The 25,150-nt window shown below is 44.9% G+C and overlaps 1 protein-coding gene across 1 annotated transcript; it reads left to right on the plus strand.

Annotated features, from left to right (window-relative positions):
• The first annotated feature begins 7,391 nt into the window (after positions 1–7,391).
• Positions 7,392–24,818, plus strand: LOC117876525 (acyl-CoA (8-3)-desaturase-like). The gene is made up of 5 exons (XM_034768788.1): positions 7,392–7,471; positions 20,535–20,673; positions 22,378–22,457; positions 22,771–22,896; positions 24,715–24,818. The coding sequence occupies exons 1-5, from the start codon at positions 7,392–7,394 to the stop codon at positions 24,764–24,766; spliced, it is 477 nt and encodes a 158-aa protein (XP_034624679.1). The 3' UTR covers positions 24,767–24,818.
• Positions 24,819–25,150: the final 332 nt, after the last annotated feature.

Raw genomic sequence — 25,150 nt, forward strand, 5'->3', positions numbered from 1 at the left:
AATCCCATCGTTCCTCGGGCATCCTACTAGATTGTCAGCCGCTTTTCAACTGAAGTGGGGTGGGGAGAAGGGTGTATGACAGGGAGCAGGTGTGTAAGGGGGAGAGACAGACAGTGTGTGTTGGGGGAGAGTGAGTGTGTCGGTGGCATGCTGTCTCCTAAGTTCAGACAACCACCAAAAGCAACCAGTCCTGAGGCAGGGGAGGGGAAAACCCAGACATCAACCCCTGATTTGCTCTTTGTTTTCCGGAACAGAGCAGCACAGCATTGGCTGTCAGAATTGAGCTTTGAAAGGGGAGGAGATCATGCCTGCAGGGCTGTTGAGTTCAAAACAATGAGCAAAGTGGTCACTGCAGGCATTGTGGGACACCTCTGGAGGCCAATTACAAAGATAAAAGCAAGCAAGGTGTTTACACTGGCACTTTGGCAATAAAACCTTTGGACAAAAAGCCTTATCACTCTCCTTGAGGTGGTTTTGTTAAAACCTTTGCACAAAAAGCCTTATCACTTTCCTCAAGGTGGTTTTATTACAGCGCTGCAACTGAGGAGTTTCATGGCAAAAAGTGACTTTAAAGTGTGTACTCCTCTGCTGTTTCATTGACCTTTTGGCAAAAAAACTTGCAAGTATAAACCAGGCCTTAGGGTAGTCAGGACCAGACTTATTTGCACTCTGTGAAGTCAAATAAAATATGATCTTTACTTTACATTATGTAAACTCCAAATGAATTTGTGTGTGTTAATTTCACTTTTCAAATGACCTCCACTGCTACCCAGAATAAATAAGCAGAGGTCCTTAGTACACCAATGCCAGTTGCTGACAGTGGCCTCATTAACTTTGCCTACATTTCAGAGTGGCAGCCGTGTTAGTCTGTATCAGAAAAAACAATGAGGAATACTTGTGGCACCTTAGAGACGAATAAATTTATTTGGGCATAAGCTTTCGTGGGCTAAAACCCACTTCATCAGATGCATGGACTGGAAAATACAGTAGGAAGATATATATAACAGTACATGAAAAGATGGGAGTTGCCTTATCCAGTGGGGGGGGGGGGTCAGCTCTAACGAGACAATTCAATTAAAGTGGGATATTATCAACAGGACAAAAAATCACTTTTGTAATGGTAATCAAGGTGGCTCATTTCAAACAGTTGATAAGAAGGTGTGAGTAACAGTAGGGGGAAATTAGCATGGGGAAATTAGGTTTTAGTTTTTGTAGTGACCCATCCACTCCCAGTCTTTATTCAGGCCTAATTTGATGGTGTCCAGTTTGCAAATTAATTCCAGTTCTGCAGTTTCTCATTGGAGTCTGTTTTTGAAGTTTTTTTGTTGAAGAATTGCCACTTTTAAGTATGTTATTGAGTGTCCAGGGAGGTTGAAGTGTTTTCTGACTGGTTTTTGAATTTTATAATTCTTGATGTCTGCTTTGTGTCCATTTATTCTTTTGCATAGAGACTGTCCGGTTTGGCCAATGTACATGGCAGAGGAGCATTGCTGGCACATGATAGCATATATCACATTGGTAGATGTGCAGGTGAACAAGCCCCTGATAGTGTGCTGATGTGGTTAAGTCCTATGATGGTGTCCCTTGAATAGATATGTGGACAGAGTTGGCAGTGGGGTTCATTGCAGAGGTAGGTTCTTGGGTTAGTGTTTTTGTTGTGTGGTGTGTAGTTGCTGTTGAGTATTTGCTTCAGGTTGGGGGGCTGTCTGTAAGCAAGGACTGTACAACCTTTCCTGAAGGACGATCCGTCACTCTCACAGACCTTGGGAGACAGGCCAATCCTTGCTTACAGACTGAGGGTGAAGCTGAAAACAGTTGGAGTCCAACAGAGTATGGCTTTATGTAGTGGGAACCAAAAATGGGTCAACAAATAAATCTTTGGAGGCAGCTACGGTCATGGAGGGGGTCAATAAGGGTGAATCTGGAGGCAGTGGGTTTATACAATGTCATGGAGAGCAAGGCTGGATATAGTCACCATTTCCTTGGGGGTCATGGAGAACAAGGCTGGAGGCAGTGGGATTTTGCATGGGTCACTAGAACCACACTCTACTGAACTAGCTGCCCCACCAGAAGTACTGCTTCCTTGGTCATTTTGGAGAGGAGCAACAGGCCGCTGAGGGTACTTTATGGCCTTTGGAACAACATGGGCAGGGCAGGGCTCTCTAAGAGCTGGGGCAACAGCTCTCACCTGCTCCCTGGAGAGCACTTGGGCCACCTCCTTCTTTTGGCCCTTTGCCCATAGCAGTCATGGACAAGAGCAAGAACGAGAGGCCAAAGCCTGTCTACAGGTAGCTAGTAACCAGCATAGAGACTCAAACCTACAATGTTGATGTGAGTAGCACCACAGTCTGAGTTAGCCAGCCCCAGAGAAAGACACCTCCTACAGCCATTTCAGATACAAGCAGCAGGTTGCAATGGGATGACATCAGATTAGGGCCTTTTTTTTTTTTTTTTTTGCAGGTGGATTAGCTCAAATGGTAGAGCGCTTGCTTTGAATCAGAGCGGTGACGGCATTGATGCCTGCATTCTCCAGCCTGCTCTGCTGTGGTAGGGGGAGCCACCCCTTTTTTATTGCTTTGCTCAAGACCCTGGAACCATCTCTGTCTCACTGGCACCAGACACTTCAGTTGAAGGTGAGAAATTAGCTCAAGCAGTAGAGTAAGGATGGTCTAATAGTGGAGGGATTCGATCGTGATTCTGGAGACCCCAGTTTCAATTTCTTGCTCAGTCGACAACTTCCTGTGTGACAATGGAAAAGGAACTTAGGGTCCGTCTGCACTGCACTGTAAGCCCAGCCTCAGACTCAGGCTCAAGCCCAAACTCCCCTTCCCTCTACACACAAGTTCCACAATCAATCACTGAAGTAAACTGCAAGACACAACTAGCACGGCCTAACTTCTAACTAATTTATTCTGTATTTGACAAAAATACATGAATGCCCTGTTGTTTTAAGAAGCGGGAAAAAGTGTTAAATTGCAGAAATGAAGAAATAATCTTTAAAAGTGCAGGTGCATCTTTTCCCTGAGGAGTGCACTGATCATTGCTATAGCTCCTTAACAAAGGCATCATGTCTTGGCTGCAGAGTTCAGGAGTTTTCACAGTAATAATCTAGTAAAAGAGGGAGACACGTACTAGAGCTTTCTTCCTGAGATACTGTGGGCAAATGAGCTACAAGAGCCTGCTCCCTTTCCCACTGTAGTCAGTGTACTACATTAATCATTACATTGTAACCCCCCATTGAATGATTTATTCAGCATGTTTTGTGCTACTGAACTGCAGGGGTGAGTCCCGTGCCTTTACAGTGATGAGGTGAACTCACCCCGCACTGGACTGGGAAGGGTTAACTCCTCACTGTGGGTAGAGGAAGCCACACACCCACATCCCTACTGGGCATGCTCCAGGTGTAGCAGCAGTATAAGAGGGAACCCAGAGACCCCGAAGACGCACTCAACTATTGAGAAAGAAGCCTTGGCCATTAAGTGGGCCATAGAAGCTCTGTGGTATTATCTGTTAGGAAATACATTCCGACTGATCACTGACCACACGCCTTTCTGATGGTTGAATAGCATGAAGGTACAAACCCACAAATCATGTGCTGGTATCTTGCCCTACAACCATACGACTTTCAGGTACTACATCACCCCGGGAAAGTGCATGCCAATGCCAATTTGTTTTTTAGGATAGCAGGGGAGGGGAGAAAGAAAGAGCCCCCACCAGGTGCCCTCTTGAGGGGGAGGGTGTATGATGGGGTGAACTCACCCAGGGTTAACTCCTCACTGTTGGTAGAGGAAGCTACGCCCCCAAGTCCCTACCGGGCATGCTCCAGGTGTAGCAGTAGTATAAGAGGGAGCAGCCTGGCTCTGTCTGGGCTGACCACCAGAGATGAAGGATGCTTCTTGCTGGCTCATGCCCAGGAACCACTGAAGCCCCGGACTGCAGAAGCCAGAGGCGCCAAGACCCACACGGACACCCAGATACCTGTGGATACCCCAGGGAGGTCCGGGCTACAGGGAGTTGCACCGGCCGAAGAACCCAGAGACAGTGAAGACGCACAGATCACAGACGGGAGTGACAAGGTAGCAAGTAGCCTGGGGTGGGGACAAGTCATTGTCCTCAGGCAGGTCAGTGTGTTGCGGATGGATACCAGCTGACCCAGTGGCGGACTCACTCACTACTGCAAGGGCCCTGGGTTGGGACCTGGAGCAGGAGGGCCTGGGTCTCCCTACCTGGCCGCCACCCCACTCCTGGGAGGCGGCCCACACTTCTCCCCACCCCAAGCAGCCACTTGATCCTACAGCTCCGCTCAGAGGGCAACTTTATTGACTCCCGCCACTAGCCCATCCAATGCTGCCCAGAGGATGACTTTATTGACGCCAGCTGCTAGGCCCTACAGCCCCACCCAGCGTGCCACACTCTTGACTCTGGCCACTGGGCCATACAGCTGTGCCCAGAAGGTGACCCTGTTGGCTCCAACCACTAGGTCATACAGCCCCGCCCACAGGGGTATCTCCATCGACTCGGGTTGCTAGACCTGGATGCCGACGAGCCCAGGGGATCATTAATGACTCTGGCCGCTACACCTTACTGCCCTGTAGACCCAGGGTATTTCTATTGACTTTGGCCATCGGGTCTTACTGCCTTGCAAACCCCAGGGTACTCCTATGGTCTCTGGACGCTAGGCCTTACTGCCCGGCAGAGAAGGGCTATTCCCCAGACGAGGGTCACATGACCCTATTCCCCTGTGGAGCAAGGCAATTCCATAGACTCCAGCCAGTGGGCCTTAAAACCCTGTGGATCAGGGCATCTCTATGGACTCCTGCCCTTAGGTCTCATGGCCTGGAGACCAAGAGCAGTGGACGGGGTCTCTCCCACGCCGTCACATGCACATAAAGCATGCCTTGTAAGTATCATGAGAAAGGTTATGTTCCTTCGAAACCCACTGTTCCAACTAAATATGTATATCAGTAATGCATATGAAGTTATGAGAATTGTGTTCTATGGTTGTCACCAAAATATGTTGTGGGTTTGGGAAGAGCCAGATATTAGCTCCCTCAAAGACAATAGCAAGGGAGGTAACCAATGCCCGGGCAGGTGTCAAACAGACATCACCAGCCATTGTCCAGCAGAGGAGTTACAATTCAGTGACTCACTCACAGGAGACACCCCAGGGGTATTGCTTCACCTTGCGACTCAGCAATGCCCACCAGATATTCCTGGTGGACTTATGTTCTCCAAGCACAGGGACTAAGGGTATAACACACAATACAGGTGTGGTGGTTAAGGACAGTCAGGAGGAGGCGCCAGTTTGTTATTTTCTGTTTGCTTATTTCAGGAAAGGGAAGGAGGGACAGAAAAGCAGGAAAATGAGTGAAGGCAGTGAAGCCACTGTGAAGCTGGAGCTGTTTAGACTGCAGGTTGCAGAATACGAAAGGGAGCCCCAGAGACTATTGGAGCTAAAGGATCTCAAGATAAAAGATAAAGAGAGAACCCGAACCAGAAACAAACACATCTAAGGGCCCCAGAACTAAGAGCTAGAGAATCTGAGGAGAAAGAAAGAGATAGAAAACACCAACTGGACCTCCTGGAGAAGCAGAACCAGAACCCACCAACTCCAACGATCCCCACCACTCCAAAAATCCACAATTGGGACCATTTATGTCCTTCATATAATGAAGCAGATGATATTTCTGAATATTTGACTACCTTTGAAAGGCTGTGTGCAGTGCATGAAATCCCTTACGCCAAGAGAGTTCCTACCTTGATTGTGAAATTAACTGATAAAGCTCTAAATGTATTGAATGAAGTGCCCATTGAGGATGCTTTAGACTATTATAAATTCAAAAATACTGTTTTGCAAAGGTTTTAGATTACCCCTGAAACATATAGAGTTAAATTTAGGAATCTTAAGAGGGATATTGTCAAGTATCAGGGATATTGGCATGAATAATGAGGGAATATTGGCATGAAAGAGGAATATTGGCATGAATAATGGGGAATATGTGAACAAAATGAAAGAATTGATGGGAAAATGGGTGAGGGGCAAAGGTGTTACAAGCTGTGGGGAATGTTTGGTCTTGTTGCTCAAGAGCATTTCCTAGGCATATAAGGCAGATGTAAAGCAGTGTCTATGGGACAAAAATGTAAAGTCTGTGGACAAGATGGCATCTCTGGCTGATACCTTTGAACAGACACAGGCATCTATTGAAAGCAAATCACTAAAAGAGGGGGTTACGCCTGGTGGGAAGGGAGGGTCCCGTTTTATCCCTAGCAAGAAGGAGGGGGTTTGGGAGGCCAGACATTCCCCTCCCCAAAAAATCCCCTTACTGGTAATTCCTATCCCAAACCTCCTATCAAGACAGAGGAGCCCAGAAAGTGCTACCTCTGTAATTCCACTGAGTAGCTGTAGATGCCCAAGCTGAGGGAAAGTAAGCTCCCACTAGCCCATGTTAGTGCAGCTGTCCTCAGCACAGAGGCCCTGGAGGGAAACCAGACAGGAACACCCACATCTTACCTAGCAAGTTCTGTGGGGACCCAATACGATATTCCTTTTTGCTACAGGCCACCACACTAACAGTCCTAGCCTTGTGGTAGAAGTCATTCCCCAGTAGCATGTCCATTACTCCTACAATCAGATCACTTTCCAAACCTTCCTATGCCACGTGGATTTTAACTAGTGGCACGGGGAATCTGGTTTCACCCATCCCCCACAATCTCTACCCTTTGGCCAGGTAATATACTGGTATATATCATGCCAATATATTGGGTTCCTGGAGGAAGGGGTTGAGGCCCCAGAAACTGCTGAGGGGAATGGAGAAAGTCTCTCTGCTTCTCCTGCAGCAGAAGGTAGCAGCCTGCTTTCAGGTGGGATGAAGTTCATCCCAACCCCTCCTCCATGCCTGAGGAAGACAGCATACCCTCAGGGCAAAGGGCGGAGGAAATGTCTGTGACTGAGGATGCTGTCCTAGTTGTTAGTTGTCTGTCTTTTGCTCAGCTGCAAAACCCTGGCCCCACCCTAGAGAGCGTAAAGAAATATGTTCTAGAGCGAATCCCAGCCAAGGGGGATGGGAAGAAGTTTTTTGAGGAGCATGGGAAATTGTATAGAGACGTTCCTGTGGGAAAGAACAAAAGCCCGAGGCAGCCCTTTAAGCAGTTGATTGCACCCAGCCAACACCGTGGGGAATTAATGCAGCTAGCACATGATAGTCCTTTTGCTGCTCACTTGGGGGTACAGAGAACATATGACAGGCTAAAGAGAAATTTCTACTGGCCAGGAATACAGAATGATGTAAAAGATTATTGCAGGTCTTGTGTATTGTGAGACCTGTAGGACCTCAGAAAGTTCCTCTATGTCCCTTACCCATGATACAGGAAGCATTCCTGTAAGGGTAGTGATGGACATCGTGGTCCCTATGCAGCATCCCACCCAGAGAGGGAACAGGTATATCTTAGTAGTAGTGGATTTTGTCACCAGGTACCCTGAGGCAGTTGCTCTGACTAATATTGAATTTGAGACTGTGGCTAGGACCTTTCTCACTATACTCAGCAGAGTGGGTTTCCCTAGAGAGATTTTATCTGATCAAGCAGCAAATTTCATGTCACAACTTTTCAACGAGCTATGGAAGTTGTGTGGGGTGAAACAGCTTAAAACTGCCCCATATCACCTACAGGCCAGTGGCTTAGTGGAAAGGTTCAATGGGACCTTAAAATCCATGCTAGGGATGTATACCAAGAAAAGGGGCCAAAATTGGGATGAGTTATTACCATTTCTGTTGTATGCATACAGGGAGGTACCCCAAGATGCATGACAAAAATGTAAACACATGGGGATTTGGTAATGGTGTTAATCCGGTGAAAAAATATAAGATGCAAAACTCTTGGGAGGGACCCTTTGAGGTAGTAGAAGTGGCAAATGAGGACACATATCAAATTAAAAAGCCCCATAATGATGCTGTCCCACAGCTTGTACGTGTGAAGAGGCTTAAAGCCTATCACAGCAGGGAAGCCATAATAAACCTGATCTGTTACATGGAAGGGGAAACGGAGGCACGTCCCCTCATTGATTTAATGGCTGAATGCCAAGATGGTTCAACCATGGAAAGCATTGAAATTTGCAGTGAGTTAACACCAACTGAAAGGGGGGAAGTGTTATCAGTGCTATGAGGATACAATGAGGTGTTTTCCAACAAACCAGGAAAACCACACGTTAACCCACAAAATCCTTACAAAAAGGATACAACCACCCCCTTCCAGGCCTTACAGGGTCACTGACAAGGTGCAAGAACAAATCTGGACAGAGATACACAATATGTTGGACCTGGGAGTAATTAAGGAGTCTGACAGCTCTTGGGCATCCCCTGTAGTCTTGGTCCCTAAAAGGCCAACACTGTGAGATTCTGTGTGGACTACAGAAAATGTAATGCTGTTACAGTACCAGATGCATACCCTTTGCCTAGGCTTGATGACGTGCTGGATATACTGAGCAAAGCCAAACACCTCAGTACTTTTGATCTAACTTGAGGTTACTGGCAAATCCTTCTGGATGAGGATGGACAGAAAAAATCCGCTTTTATCACTGCCATAGAACTCTATGAATTCACAATGTTACCTTTTGGTCTGGTCAATGTTGGTGCAACCTTCCAGAGACTGGTCAACAAAGTGTTAAGTGGTTAACAAAATTTTGCAAGGGCATACACAGATGACATAGCCGTGTTCAGTGACTCATGGGACGATCATAAACAACACCAGGGAATTGTGCTTTGACAGATCAAAGAGGCTGGTCTAACCATAAAACCCTCTATGTGCAAAATAGGAGCAGCCAATGTCCCTTATTTAGGACTTCGGGTTGGAGGGGAACAAATATCACTGAGCCTCTCAAAGCAGAAGCCATTGTAAATTGGCCTCTGTGCCCCAAACTAAATGGCATGTCCAATCATTCGTAGGCCTAGCAAACTATTACAGAAGGTTTGTGTGTGAGTTCAACGACATTGTATCCCCAATCATGGACTTGTGTAAAAAGCACCAACCCAATGAGGTGGTTTGGTCAGAGGCATGCCAAAAGGGTTTTGATAAGATCAAGACACTCTTGTCTGGGAAACCTGTACTGGCCAGCTCTGACTGAAAAAATATTTGTACTGTACAGATGCCTCTGACATCAGTCCTGGTGTGCTATACTGATGCAGACAGGAGAAGGTAACAAAAAACACCCAATCACCTTCCTGAGCAAAAATTTGTCATGTACAGAGCAAAATTACTCTGTCATTGAACATAAGAACATAAGAACAGCCATACTGGGTCAGACCAAAGGTCCATCCAGCCCAGTATCCTGTCTACCGACAGTGGCCAGTACCAGGTGCCCCAGAGGGAGTGAACCTAACAGGTAATGATCAAGTGATCTCTCCTGCTATCCATCTCCACCCTCTGAAAGAGAATGTTATGCCATGGTGTTGGCAATCAAGCAGTTAAAGCTCTACCTCATAAAGGGTATGTCTACACTACGGGATTAATCCGAATTTATATAATTCGAATTTGGGAAACAGATTGTAGTCGAATGTATGCGGCCACACTAAGCACATTAATTCGGCGGTGTGCGTCCATGTTCCGGGGCTAGCGTCGATTTCTGGAGCGTTGCACTGTGGGTAGCTATCCCATAGCTATCCCATAGTTCCCGCAGTCTCCCCCACCCATTGGAATTCTGGGTTGAGAGCCCAGTGCCTGATGGGACAAAAAACATTGTCGCAGGTGGTTCTGGGTACAGCCTCACCCCTCCCTCCCTCCCTGCATGAAAGCAACGGACGGCAGACAACCATTTCGCGCCTTTTACAGAAGGCTTATTTGTAAAAGAATGGCGTATGAAGGCCAGCAAAATTTTATGTCCTGATAGGAAGAAAGTTTTTGAAGGCATAAGCTTGTCTGCCAATACGGTAGCTTGCAGGATAATGGATTTCATAGAATCATAGAATATCAGGGTTGGAAGGGACCTCAGGATGTCATCTAGTCCAACCCCTGCTCAAAGCAGGACCAATTCCCAACTAAATCATCCCAGCCAGGGCTTTATCAAGCCAGGCCTTAAAAACCTCCAAGGAAGGAGATTCCACCACCTCTCTAGGTAACGCATTCCAGTGCTTCACCACCCTCCTAGTGAAATAGTGTTTCCTAATATCCAACCTAGACCTCCCCCACTGCAACTTGAGACCATTGCTCCTTCTTCTGTCATCTGCCGCCACTGAGAACAGCCGAGCTCCATCCTCTTTGGAACCTCCCTTCAGGTAGTTGAAAGCAGCTATCAAATCCCCCCTCATTCTTCTCTTCTGGAGATTAAACAATCCCAGTTCCCTCAGCCTCTCCTCATAAGTCATGTGCTCCAGACCCCTAATCATTTTTGTTGCCCTCCGCTGGACTCTTTCCAATATTTTTACATCCTTCTTGTAGTGTGGGGCCCAAAACTGGACACAGTACTCCAGATGAGGCCTCACCAATGTCGAATAAAGAGGAATGATCACGTTCCTCGATCTGCTGGCAATGCCCCTACTTATACAGCCCAAAATGCCGTTAGCCTTCTTGGCAACAAGAGCACACTGTTGACTCATATCCAGCTTCTTGTCCACTGTGACCCCTAGGTCCTTTTCTGCAGAACTGCTACCTAGCCATTCGGTCCCTAGTCTGTAGCAGTGCATAAGATTCTTCCGTCCTAAGTGCAGGACTCTGCACTTGTCCTTGTTGAACCACATCTGGGTTTTTTTGGCCCAATCCTCTAATTTGTCTAGGTCCCTCTGTATTCTGATCCCTACTCTCCAGCATATCTACCACGCTTCCCAGTTTAGTGTCATCTGCAAACTTGCTGAGAGTGCAGTCCACATCATCCTCCAGATCATTAATAAAGATATTAAACAAAACTGGCCCCAGGACCGACCCTTGGGGCAGTCCGCTTGAAACCGGCTGCCAACTAGACATGGAGCCATTGATCACTACCCGTTGAGCCCGACGATCTAGCCAGCTTTCTATCCACCTTACAGTCCATTCATCCAGCCCATACTTCTTTAACTTGGCGGCAAGAATACTGTGGGAGACCGTATCAAAAGCTTTGGTAAAGTCAAGGAATAACACATCCACTGCTTTCCCCTCATCCATAGAGCCAGTTATCTCATCATAAAAGGCAATTAGGTTAGTCAGGCATGACTTCCCCTTGGTGAATCCATGCTGACTGTTCCTGATCACTTTCCTCTCCTCTAAGTGTTTCATAATTGATTCCTTGAGGACCTGCTCCATGATTTTTCCAGGGACTGAGGTGAGGCTGACTGGCCTGTAGTTCCCTGGATCCTCCTCCTTCCCTTTTTTAAAGATGGGCACTACATTAGCCTTTTTCCAGTCATCCGGGACCTCCCCCGATCGCCATGAGTTTTCAAAGATGATGGCCAATGGCTCCACAATCACATCTGCCAACTCCTTTAGCACCCTTGGATGCAGCATATCCGGCCCCATGGATTTGTGCTCATCCAGTTTTTCTAAATAGTTCCGAACCACTTCTTTCTCCATGGAGGGCTGGTCACCTCCTCCCCATACTGTGCTGCCCAGTCCAGCAGTCTGGGAGCTGACCTTGTTTGTGAAGACAGAGGCAAAAAAAGCATTGAGTACATTAGCTTTTTCCACATCCTCTGTCACTAGGTTGCCTCCCTCATTCTGGAAGGGACCCACACTTTCCTTGACTTTCTTCTTGTTGCTAACATACCTGAAGAAACCCTTCTTGTTACTCTTAACATCTCTTGCTAGCTGCAACTCCAAGTGCGATTTGGCCTTCCTGATTTCACTCTTGCATGTCTGAGCAATATTTTTATACTCCTCCCTGATCATTTGTCCAATCTTCCACTTCTTGTAAGCTTCTTTTTTGCGTTTAAGGTCAGCAAGGATCTCACTGTTAAGCCAAGCTGGTCGCCTGCCATATTTACTATTCTTTCTACACATCGGGATGGTTTGTTCCTGCAACCGCAATAAGGATGCTTTAAAATACAGCCAGCTTTCCTGGACCCCTTTGCCCTTCATGTTATTCTCCCAGGGGTTAGCTGATAATGTGCAAAACAATTGATTCAAATGGCAAAAGACTTCGAAGCATTTTCAATTGCTTTTGATGAGAGTACAGATGTATCAGATACTACACAGTGTGCAGTGTTCATTAGAGGTGTGGATTGCAATTTGAATATAACTGAAGAATTGCTAGCCTTAATGCCACTGAAGGGTACCACAATGGGACGTGACATATTTGAAGGGCTGGAAGAGTGCATTAAAAAAGCTGCACTGCCATGGAACAAACTCGTATCTCTGGCTACAGACGGTGCGCTATCAATGTGCTCTGAAAACACTGGTGTGGTTGGATTACACTGGTCTACAATTTTTGAGAAGTCGTCTGCTTCAGAGATAAAATGTGCTATTTATTATGTATTTTGATGTGCTGAATTCAAATATGACAATTAAAACAACTGATTGGCTACTGTTTCTAAGATATTTAAGTTTTTACATTTTATGTCTATGTATATTGTGTAGATAGTAGAGTTTTAATCATAAATTGTAAACCTAGGTCTTTTCATGTGTTTATGGTTGCTTTACATGATAATATTTCACCTGTCCTGTTTATGTAACACTTTAAAAATCAGCAAAAGGGTTATATAAATAAAATGTATTATGAAACAAAAGGCAAAACATTATTATGTACATAGTTTAGTCCTATTCAGTGTCTACTCGGCGCTTCTTGGCTTGTCTCTTGTATTCATTAAATGGAGCATCTCTTGTCACTGTCCAGCAATAGTCTGCAAGCATTGATGGGCTCCATTTGCCATGATAGCGTTTCTCCATTGTTGCAATGTCCTGGTGAAATCGCTCGCCGTGCTCATCGCTCACTGCTCCGCAGTTCGGTGGAAAAAAATCTAGATGAGAGTGCAAAAAATGTATCTTTAGTGACATGTTGCAACCAAGGCTTTTGCATGCCTTGAGGAGGTTTTCCACCACCAACCTGTAGTTGTCTGCCTTGTTGTTTTCGAGAAAATTTATTGCCACTAACTGGAAGGCTTTCCATGCCGTCTTTTCCTTGAAAAAGAATTAGTAGTTGCCTGAGTTGCATGGCCTACATTACATTCATTATGTACAAATAGATTATAGTCCCAGTAATAGATGGACTTGGCCAATTTTATGAAACTGAAAACAAAATTTATTGGGAGTAAATTTAAACGAAACAATGTGAATAATAATTTCCAGTTGTTTTAGAAAATGTTACTATATGCACAAGAAACCCACAATTGCACATTCATGAAAGAAAGCGTCTTCAATTTAAAAAAAAAATCATCCTGGTTAAGAAAGTAAATGCAGCAATAAAAAAATAAGAATATATTATAAAGGGAAAAGGGTGATATCGAGAGAAATGACTATATTTTAGCAATTGTGAAATAGATATTCAAAAAAGGAAGCTAAAGGTATCAATGAACAAAAATCCATGGTGAGTTGCATTAAAGACAAGAAGAAGGGATTTTAAAAATATATCAGGAACAACAGAAATCTTAGCAAGGGTATAGCTGCATTACCAGACAAGGGTGGTAAAATTTTCAATAATGATGCTGAAAAGGGCAATATGTATTTCTGTTCTGGATTTGGAAAGAAGCAAGATGATGTATTCACATCTTACTGTGATAATGAAATACATTCTACTGCAACAGTAAACAGGGAGGATGTTAAACAGCAGCTGACCCCGTCTTTTTTGGTGGTGTCAATGTTTAGATGATGTGATTAATAATGTCTCTATGTTCTCATTCCCTCTTCCAGCAATTCTCCCATTCCTGTTTCCTGTCTACTTTCAATACTTTGCATTCCACAAGACAATCCAGAGAAAAGACTGGCTGGTAAGTGCTGCCTTATCACGACTGTGGATGTACAAAGAACCTTGAAAGACACAGGAGCACATGAGGTGTTGCACCCTTCGAACATTAATAAGAAAATAAGAATGGCCATACTAGGTCAGACTAATGGTTCATCCAGCCCAATATCCTGTCTTCTGACAGTGGCCAATGCCAGGTGCATCAGAAGGAATGAACAGATCAGGCAATCAAGTGATCCATTCCCTGTTGTCCACTCCCAGCTTCTGGTGAATAGAGGCTAGGGACACTCAGAGCAAGGTGTTGCATCCCTGCCTTTCCTGGTTAATAGCCATTGATGAACCTATCCTCCATGAACTTATCTAGTTCTTTTTGAACCCTGTTATAGTTTTGGTCTTCACAACATCCCCTGGCAAAGAGTTCCACAGGTTAACTTTGTGTTGTATGAAGAAGTAATTCCTTTTTTGTTTGTTTTAAACCTGCTGCCTATTAATTTCATTGGGTGACTCCTAGTGCTTGTATTATGTGAAGGAGTAAATAACATTTCCTTATTCACTTTCTCCACACCAGTCAAGACTTTATAGCCCTCTATTATATCCTCCCTTTGTCATCTCTTTTCCCAGCTGAAAGGTCCCAATCTTTTTAATCTCTCCTCATACACAAGCTGTTCCATATCCCTAATCATTTTAGTTGCCCTTCTCTGTATCTTTTCCAATTCCAATATGTCTTTTTTTGAGATGGGGCGACCACATATGCATGCAATATTCAAGATGTGGCCATACCAGGGATTTATAGAGGCATTATGATATTTTCTGTCTTATCTCTTTCCTAATGGTTCCTAACATTGTTAGTTTTTTCGACTGCCACTTCACAATGAGCAGCTGTTTTCAGAGAACTATCCACAATGCCTCCACAATCTTTCTTGAGTGGTAATAGCTAATTTAGACTCCATCATTTTGTGTATATAGTTGGGATTATGTTTTCCAATGTGCATTATTTTTCATTTATCAATATTCAGTTTCATCTGCCATTCTGTTGCCCAGTCACCCAGTTTTGTGAGATCCCTTTGTAACTCTTCAGTCTGCTTTGGACTTAACTATCTTGAGTAGTTTTGTATTGTCTGTAAATTTTGCCACCTCACTGTTTACCCCTTTTTCCAGATCATTTATGAATATTTTGAATAGGACTGTGCCCAGTACAGACCCCTGGGAGGAACCATTATTTACCTCTCTACATTCTGAAAACTGACCATTAATTCCTACCCTTTTGTTTCCTATCTTTTAACCAATTACCAATCCATGAGAGGACCTTCCCTCTTATCCCATAACAGCTTACTTTGCTTAAGAGCCTTTGGTGAGGAACCTTGTCAAAGGCTTTCTGGAAATCTAAGTACACTATATCCACTAAATCTTCCTTGTCCACATACTTGTTTGACCCCCTCAAAGAATTATAATAGATTGGTGAGGCATGATTTCCCTTTCCAAAAATATGTTGACTCTTCCCCCAACAAATCATGTTCATCTACATGTCTGATAATTCTGTTCTTTACTATAATTTCAACCGATTTGCCTGGTACTGAAGTTAGGCTTACCAACCTGTAATTGCTGGGATCACCTCTGGAACCCTTTTAAAAAATTGGCGTCACATTAGCTATCCTGCAGTCATCTGGTACAGAAGCTGATTTAAATGATAGGTTACATACCACAATTAGTAGTTCTGCAATTTTGTATATAAGTTCCTTCAGAACTCTTGGGTGAATACCATCTGGCCCCAGTGATTTATTACTATTTAATTTGTCAATTTGTTCCAAAACCTCCTCTAATGACACCTCAATCTGGGACAGTTCCTCAGATTTATCCCCTAAAAAGAATGGCACAGATGTGGGACTCTCCCTCACATCTTCTGCAGTGAAGACTAATGCAAAGAATTCATTTAGTTTCTCTGCAATGGCCCTATCACCATTGAAAGTTCCTTTAGCACCTCGATCATCCAGTCCTAGGTCATTTCACAGTGATCACCTGATTTGTGAGTTTGAGCTAAAAGTTTTTATGAATACTAGCACTATCCTACTGGCACTCTCCTATTGTTAGGACTGGGACTGGAGTTTCCACGATTTATTGTTCTGGCCTGGGTGACATCAGTTCTCAGGTAAACAATGACTCATGTAAATCCAGGTTTCATTGCCTCCATGACAATAATGCAATTGTCTCCTGCTTTCTGGTCACCATCTCCACAGACCACAATCATCATAACCTTAATTCTGACCCCCTACTGATGCAAACTACCCAAGACCCCCTTTACCAAACTATTCCCTCCAAACACCCAGGCTATTACACTAAACATCCACAGGGAGCAGCGTTGAGAGGGAAGAGAGCAGAAGGGAGGCTCTGGTATAGTGTAGTGTGTTTGGTGAGGGAAGTTTGGAGAAGAGGGTGCTGGAATACTAACATTCCTAGAGGGGGCACAATAAAGCTTGTTATGTAATGGAATACAGTAGTTGAGATAGAGGCCAGGTGTGTTCCTGTAAACAGCTATTTACTGGTAGGTTTGTTTTTCATTTCCTTGCATTTGTGGTTTTGTGCTATACTGAGTATGTAGCAACTGTTCCATAACAGAGTATTTGGAGTATTAATTACTTTTTGTGTACAGATTTGAAGATGGATATTACTAAATTATGTCAGGATGATCATCTCTCCACAGTGAATGTTGTGATTAGCTTTCAAATTAAAGAAAGTTTTGATGCCCCCTCCACCAAATTTCTCTTCTGTGCATGATGGTCAGTGTACTGCACTCGAGGAACTCTGCACCTGCTCCCTATTCATCTATAAAAGCTCTGACTAACTGGGATCTGAGTGTCTCTGAATCTGCCTCTCACTTACTGTTCTGTGACCGTGGCATCTTCACTTTGATGGAAAGCTCCATTCCTCAGTACCAAGGGAGGAACTCCCTAGAGAGTGAGATGTGGGTGGCAGGGCATTTCTAATAGTGGATAATCCTGCCTCTGGAAATCTCTCATTTCAGAGACTTGTTTGATCTGAACCACTAACCAGGAAAAGTTTGCTCTCTCTTAGTTTTTCCAATGTGCTCTTTGATCATGGTGATAGGCACAAATGTTAATAAATAAAACAGCTATTTAGTGGATGTGCACTACAATGCGTAGGGAGGATCAAAGCAGGGTGCCTGCTGCTACAGGACACTGTTGGGGGGTGCAAAGCTGCAGTCCAGTGTTTCTCAACCCTAAACAATACACTCTTCAAGTGTGCTGTGGGTGGGTACCCCTGGTCATACCCCAGTCACCCGGGGAAAAGAAAAAGATAACAGAATCCAGCAATTTCTAGAACCCATGTGGGGACAGGGGAGGGGCATGATTTGTTATTCTTCATGTCCTCTCTGGCAGGACCTGGCCTGGATGCTGAGCTTCTACATCCGATTATTTATCACTTATGAGCCCTTACTGGGGATGAAGTGTCTCCTGAGGTTCTATCCGCTGCTCAGGTATCGTTCACTGATCCCACAACTCCTCTTGGCTGTGCCGTCTGCTCAGCCTTGCTCTGTCTGTCCCTTTCTCTACTTTCCTCTCCCTTCTGTCTCTTTGGCCCTTCATATCATCTAGAACCCCCAGCATCTCATTGTCCCAATTGCTTCTTTTTTTCTGTACCTAGTCATCTCTCTCTCTAACACAAGAGCAAACACTCTGTTGTCTGGGAGACTGGAATTAGACTCCGCATCCTTCAAGGGACGGCCTGCCCTCTGACTGCTGTGCTGTGAGACAGCATGGAAGTTGCAATCACTGTAACAAATGCTTTCAAGCAAATTTTTGAGTAGTAGATCTGTCCAGTAGGGGACTGTGGTGTGACGCCAAGTGAGGTTATGTTGACCCGGCACGATGGCAGAGAACTACACAGGAGAACAATGACAGCACTGAAGAGGAAGTCTGCGCTCATCTGCTGGCAGTTGCTGTGACCAGGACAGCAAGAACCACTCAAAGAAAGGAGAGAGATGTTTTATTGATAAAATATGCTCAGTTCATGACAAAAATAGCTTGGCTTTAAGCTCCTCCACAAGGCCCACAGCTGTTTGGATGCCTGTGGTAAATCACCAGCTCACAACAGCAAGGCAGGTGACCAGCAGGGCAAAATGTCTCATGCAAAATAACCTTCAATATGCAAATCATGCACATGCCTCTCCTGTGTCTCCTACACTCATCCCCTCTGCCTCTTTGATGCATCAACTTGTGTGCTATCCTAAATTAGATTGTAAGATCTTCAGGGCGGGGATTTTCATAATCTGTGTTTGTACACACAGGCACTGACTTTGTCATTTCCCGGGGGGGTGCTCGACCCCCGCTCTGCCCCAGGCCCCACTCCCATTCCACCACTTCCCACAAGGCCCCTTCCCACCCTTGTTCGGCCCCACTCTGCCTCTTCCCACCCCGTTCTGCCCTCTCCCCTGAGCACACCCTACCCTCGCTCTGCCCCCTCCCTCCCAGCACCTCCTGAACACTGCTGAACAGCTGATTACAGCGGGTGGGAGGTGCTGGGGGGGAGGGGGAGGAGCTGATCAGCAGGGCTACTGGTGGGTGCTGAGCACCCACTATTTTTTCCTGTAGGTGCTCCAGCCCTGGAGCACCAATGGAGTCAGCACCTTTGGCCCTGATCCTGACTCAAATAATACATGGTTTCCCTTTGTGCTGTTCCTTTTACTGAATATTGGGTGGCTGGAGTATGCAAATGTTTTGCTGGAGTCCTGGGGCGCTATTTCACATTTTGGTATGGGGAAGAACTTAAACTGTGAATGCAGAGGCTACTTAAGCATTTGAAAACTCTAGTTTTTTGGCAGATAACTTAACAATTAGGTGACAGGAGCCCTGTATCTAATTTCTATGTAAAAGAAAGAAAATTAAACAAATATTAGACCTACTCAGCTCTAATACTAACATACTCTGACATCTTGTGGCAAATCACTTAAAGAACCCTAGTTAGGTTTAAAATTTTAATATATATTCTTACTTTGTTACCAACTCTGCAGTGAGAGAGACCCGTCATGACTTCTGGATTCTATCTCAGCTCTGGGAGGGGAGTGGGGCATAGTGGATTACTGTGGGGGGAAGCTAAATCTGGGTTCTATATAAGAACATCAGAATGGCCATACTGGGTAAGGTCCATCTAGCCTAGTATCCTGTTTTCCAACAGTGGCCAATACCAGGTGCTTCAGAGGGAATTACAGAACAGGGAATCGAGTGATCCATCCCGTCACCCACTCCCAGCTTCTGGCAAACAGAGGCTAGGGACACCAGAACATAGTGTTGCATCCCTGACCACCCTAGCTAATAGCCTTTGATGGACCTATCCTCCATGAATTTATCTGGTTCTTATTGGAACCCTGTTATAGTTTTGGCCTTCACAACATCCCCTGGCAAAGAGTTCCACAGGTTGACTGTGAAGAAATACTTTCTTTTGTTTGTTTTAAATCTGCTGTCTATTAATTTCATTGGGTGAACCCTAGTTCTTGTGTTATGTGAAGGAGTAAATAATATTTCCTTATTCAGTTTTTCCACAGCATTCATGATTGGACATCTATCATCTCTCCGCTTAGTCATCTCTTTTCCAAACTGAAAAATCCCAGTCTTTTTAATCTCTCCTCATACAGAATGTGTTCCATACCACTAATCATTTCTGTTGCCCTTCTCTGTACCTTTTCAAAATCCAATATATCTTTTTTTGAGACGGGGTGACCAAATCTTCATGCTGTATTCAAGATGTGGGCATACCATGTATTTATATAGACAATATGATTTTTTTATGTCTTATTATCTTATCCCTTTCCTAATGATTCCCAATATTCTGTTAGCTTTTTTGATTGCCACTGCACATTGAGCAGATGTTTTCAGAGAACTATCCACAATGACTCCAAGATCTCTTTCTTGATGGGTAACAGCTAATTTAGATCCCATCATTTTGTATGTATAGTTGGGATTATATTTTGCCATGTGTATTACTTTGCATTTATCAACATTGAATGTTATCTGCCATTGTGTTGCCCGGTCACCCAGTTTTGTGAGATCCCTTTGTAACTCTTTGCTTTGGAGTTAACTATCTTGAGTAATTTTGTATCATCTGCAAATTTTGCCACCTCACTGTTTACTCCTTTTTGCAGATCACTTATTAATATGTTGAATAGTACTGGCCCCAGTACTGACCCTTGAGGAACACCACTATTTACCTCTCTCCATTCTCACCATTTATTCCAACCCTTTGTTTCCTATCTTTTAACTGGAGTTCCTGTCAATGCTTGTAGGATCATCTAACGATCCTTAATTTAATTTAATGACGAGCCTTTTGTTATGTTAATCACCCCGACTCTATTTATAAACAAACTCCCTGCCCCAAAGGCAGAAGCTGGGAGCAGCACAGAACTCAGCACATTCCACACTCAAGCTGTGTTGCAGTTAAGAGCTCCTTCTGGGGCTAGGGTGTGCTCTGTGAGCAGACCTCAGATTTGAAACTTGCAGGGGGGCTAGAGCAGCCCCCCCCAAATGGCACCCCTGCTGGAGTCTGACCGTTTAGGCAGACATTTTACTCAATAGTTGCTGATTTAGGTACATGGGATTGTTACTTGCCTGTTGTAGTGCTAGGGGTGTGTGTGTGTGTGAAAATATGAATGTTTTAGTGGCTTGTGCAGGCACAGGATCAGTGACTGCCTTGTGTTTGTTTGTCTGCACAGGGTCCTGGAGAGTATCTGGTTTGTCTGGGTGTCATCCATGAGCCACGTCCCAATGAACATTGATTACGATAAGAATCTGGACTGGTTCCCTACCCAGGTATGATCCTTCCCCTCTCACAATCTGTGCCTCTGTGGAACTGAATTCCAGGCTAGGGGTACAAATGCACAGGAAGCATTTGGGATGCCTAGGGATTGGGGGCCAGGAAGAAACTCATAGCTGCAGCAGGGACTCAGCGAGGGATATATAATGGCTTGGAGGAGGATGTGACTTTTGGTCATCACCCAGACCAGTAAGGGCTTCTCTCACCACCCACCTTGTACCTTTGGATGCCTTAATGCTAGGCAGCTATGCCTCAGAGCCCTTGCACCAGTAGCCAGCCCACAAGCATAAAGGTCTCATCCTGGTTTCCAGCAGCCTCATTACTCCTTGCAGGTGACCCCCAAAAGCCCTTCTGGTCCCAAGTTTCCCCAAATCCATCCTTCCCTGAGTTCTGAACTACCAGACACTCAGACTTTTCCCCTCTCGTTTCTCACTCCCGAAAGTATAAAAACAGCTCCCACTCAGTTTGCTCACCTGAGACCTGCTTGGGTTAACACAGAAAAAGTTTGTTTAATAGGGGAAACAAATCACAGATTCAAAGATGAAATAGTAAGGAAAAGCAAACAAGTTACACAGAAAACAGACCTATGACAACCCAGGCTTTACACTTTCATAACAGACTAATTCCCTTTTCTAATACAAGTTATTTTTTTGCCTCTGAACAGTTCCCCAGCACACCCTTGTCACAGTGTTTCACAGACAGCTTCCCACTTAGAGACTGCCCCTCAGTCTCAGACCCAAGACTAATTTTAAAAGGTTTTTCTTCCCTCACCCCTATGGCAGGGTGACTCATGGTTATTCAGAGTGGAGGGGAATTCCCACCTATCTTAACGTTTTCAATTAACTTAATGGGTCCAGTATTGTCTTTTCCTGGGCTAGAAAAAAGATACATACCTGCACTTGGTTTCCTATAGACAACTTACTTTGGAGGTGACCTTCCTGCCTGATTGTTTCATGGCCCTGTTGTGAGGTGATACTTCAGTTAATTGTGTGTGTGTGTGTGTGTGTGTACATACATACATATCCCTCATAACCACAACCTTTATCCATATCTTATGACCATCCAATTTGTAACAGCTTGTAATGTTCAAAAAGACCTTGACATGTTTAAACCCAACAACATTAAGCAATTAAATCAGCTGGTTGTATATATTCTTTGGAGTTCAGGCCCCCTGTTCTCCCCTTGGGGTGTCTGGACCCTAATTGGCTCAAGCCCCCTGACACAAACCCAGGTAGGTGGCATTGTGGGCGATGGGAGTGGAGAGGAAAGTTGCATTGATTGGGGGCAACATGGAGACTGCAGGATGTAAAGATGAGAAATGGCTGAAAGAAGGTGCCTGATCTGGGGCAACCATGTTGAACTCCCTCTGGTCAGGAAGTTTTTATAATCTCTCTCCTTCTCCTGGCACATGGACCAGTTGGGGAAGAAGGGAACAGAGCTATGCTGGTTCTCATAGTGAGCACACAGCAGTAGTTCCCAGCTGAGACAGGACCCAGATAAGGCAATAACCATCCATATCCCAGGATGCCATTCTCACTCTGACCCAATCTTATTGTCTTGCTAATGAAAGATTTTGGTCTCCATTCCCAGCTGGTTCTGCTCATGTTAGAGAAAAGTGGAGGAAAGAGTTTGCACCCTCACTCCGGCCAACCAGAGAGATGAGAAATGAGACCACGCTCACTTTTCTCTCCCTCCTCCAGCTCCTGGCAACATGCAATATGGATCAGTCCCTGTTCAATGATTGGTTCACTGGGCATCAGAACTTCCAAATTGAGCATCTGTGAGTATGGGCCCTTGCCCAAGGACAGGAGGGAATTAGTGGCCCTTGCCCAAATTCCTATGGGGAATTAGTGAGTATTTCCCGGTGGGAGGGATACGATCCTTCTGGGGAAATTAGTTGATTTGGACTTCTGAGGAAAGATGGGGTTTCTGTGGGGCACCTGTAGATATAGGCCTTGGAGAAGGAACAAAAACCCTATGGTGGGGCAGGGGGAGACAACCAGTCCATGTTCCTGAAGAGGGGAGAGATCCATCTGGGGAACTGGGAAAGGGTGTGAATCCTATTTAAACTTCTTCTCATTCTCTTTTCACAGCCTTTTCCCCACAGTGCCTGGACACAATTACTGGAAGGTGGCCCCCCTTGTGAAGTTGCTGTGTGCCAAGCATAGCATTGAGTACCACTGCAAGCCCCTCCTCACCGCCTTTGCAAACATTGTGCAGTAAGTATTGATCTGGAAAATTCAGTGCACTGGCAGATAAGTGGCATCCACAGCATAGCAAATGGGAGGAGAGGTGCACAGTATGAAATAGTGAGGAGATGTGATAGATATGACAGGACTGGATGGGTCAGGGCCCTGGAAGTGTTACAGGAAGCCTTTCACCTCTCAATCACTACGTAAAATCTAACTGCAGGTTTCTAAGAAACAAGTCATTGGTAATGACTAGTTATCAGCTGATAGCCTGCTGAGAGCAGGGCCGGCTTTAGGAAGTGTGGGGCCCGATTCAAACAGTTTTGACGGGGCCCCGGCAGGGATGACTGAAAAAAAAAAAACACGTAAAAAACAGGTGGGGCTTGTACTCACTGGGCGGCGCTCCTAGTCTTCGGCAGTGGGTCCTTCACTCGCTCCGGGTCTTCGGTGGCACTGAAGGACCTGCCGCCGAAGTGCTGCCAAAGACCCAGAGCGAGTGAAGGACCCGTCGCTGAAGTGCCACCGAAGACCCGGAGCGCTGCCGGGTGAGTAAAAATTAAAAAGGAGCCTCTAGCCAGGGAAGGGATTCTCGGCCACTTGCCCCCACCCCAGCGGCCCTGCCACTGGGCGCCGGGCCCTCTTAGGCGCGGGGCCCGATTCAGGGGAATTGGTGGAATTGGCCTAAAGCCGGCCCTGGCTGAGAGTTGTTGGTAGGATTCTAATTTTAGTTCTTCCTGGACAGGTGTCTGCATCACAAAACTTACCCTAACAACTGGCTCTGTTTTGCCCTCTTGTTGATAATGTCAGCAGAGATGCATAGGATGGAATCGACTGTCGAAAGAATTGCCCTTTGAGGGATCCTCTAGATAAGGAAGGAGGTATACAGGTAGGGACAGCATACGGGAAACTGCTCCAACCATTACCTGTTATACCTTTTCTAAAGAGACACTGCACTTCAGTTTTTTGGATAAGAAGCCAAGTACTGTCACAGATCAGAAACTAGCTAGAAGCCAGAAAATAAAGAGGTGGGAAAACGGTCCTTTTTTATCATGGCAAAAGAGGATAGGTGTGGGTTATCACAAGAGCCATTGGTATTAGCACGTTGTTTAATATATTTATTAAAGATCTGTCGAAGGGGGAAGCAGAGAGGTGGTATAGTTTGCAGATGACAAATGTATTTAATTCAGCCAAGACCAGGGAAGACTTTGGAACCTAACAAAGATTGGTGACTAGGTAACACAATTGCAGATGAAACTTAATGTTGACAATTGCAAAATAATGCACAGTGGCAAGAATAACTTGAAATATTCATACACCTTTGTTGGTTTCTAAATTAACTTCCAACAATTCAAGAGAGACTCGGGTACCATTGTGGATAACTCAATGGAGAATTCTGCTCAATGTGAAGCAGCAGACAAAAAAGTACACAAATGTTAAGATCCACAAGGAATGGGATAGAGAATGCTGAAATTATTATGCCACTGTTTAAATTAATGGGAAGCCCTCACCTTGAGCACTGTACTCACTGCTGGTAACCCCATCTCAAAAAGCATATAACGGAAGTACATTTGATTCAGAAACATGAGATTAAAGGCATGGAAAAACTTCCATGTGAAGAAAGATTAAAAGAACAGGCCTGTCTACATGAGAAAGGAGACAGATAAGAGAGGATATACTAAAAGTATATCAAATTGTATTTAAAAACACCATGTAAAAGAATGTTAAGGTGGCAAAGTCAAGCACTCAAAAGTTGGGAAATGCCAGAATTAAGATAGAGCAGTGGTTCAGCTACTGGGCTGATGTAGCACAATCATTATTATGATTAATGGGTTCCCCTCTCTCCTGCAGCACTCTGAAGGATTCTGGAGAGCTCTGGCTTGATGCCTATCTGCATAAATAAGCGGCAGCAGCACCTTGTGACATTCCAAATACAGCAGCTGCCACACAAAAAACAAAAACAAAAAAGCAGATCTGGGGAAATGAGAGTTTGATTCCTGGAATGAATGTTTTTTTTTTTAAAATAAACATTTTCCTTCACATGCTTCTCCCTTTGCTTCTCTCTGGGGCTCAGAAATGGGGACAGTCTTCTTTGTTCTGTATTTTTACAGCACCTAGCACAATGGAGTCCTGATCCATAACTAGGTCTCCTAGCACCACTCTAATACAAGTAATGCATTAAAATAAAGACAGTAAGTTTTTGCAACAAGGATGTGGGATTCAGGCCCTCCAAAAGAAAAGGGGCTTTAGGAGTGGGAACAGCAGCCCCTCTGTTTTATTTTATTCT

The sequence above is a fragment of the Trachemys scripta genome, chromosome 4 (assembly GCF_013100865.1).
Source record: "Trachemys scripta elegans isolate TJP31775 chromosome 4, CAS_Tse_1.0, whole genome shotgun sequence".
In the NCBI taxonomy this organism is placed as follows: Eukaryota; Metazoa; Chordata; order Testudines; family Emydidae; genus Trachemys; species Trachemys scripta.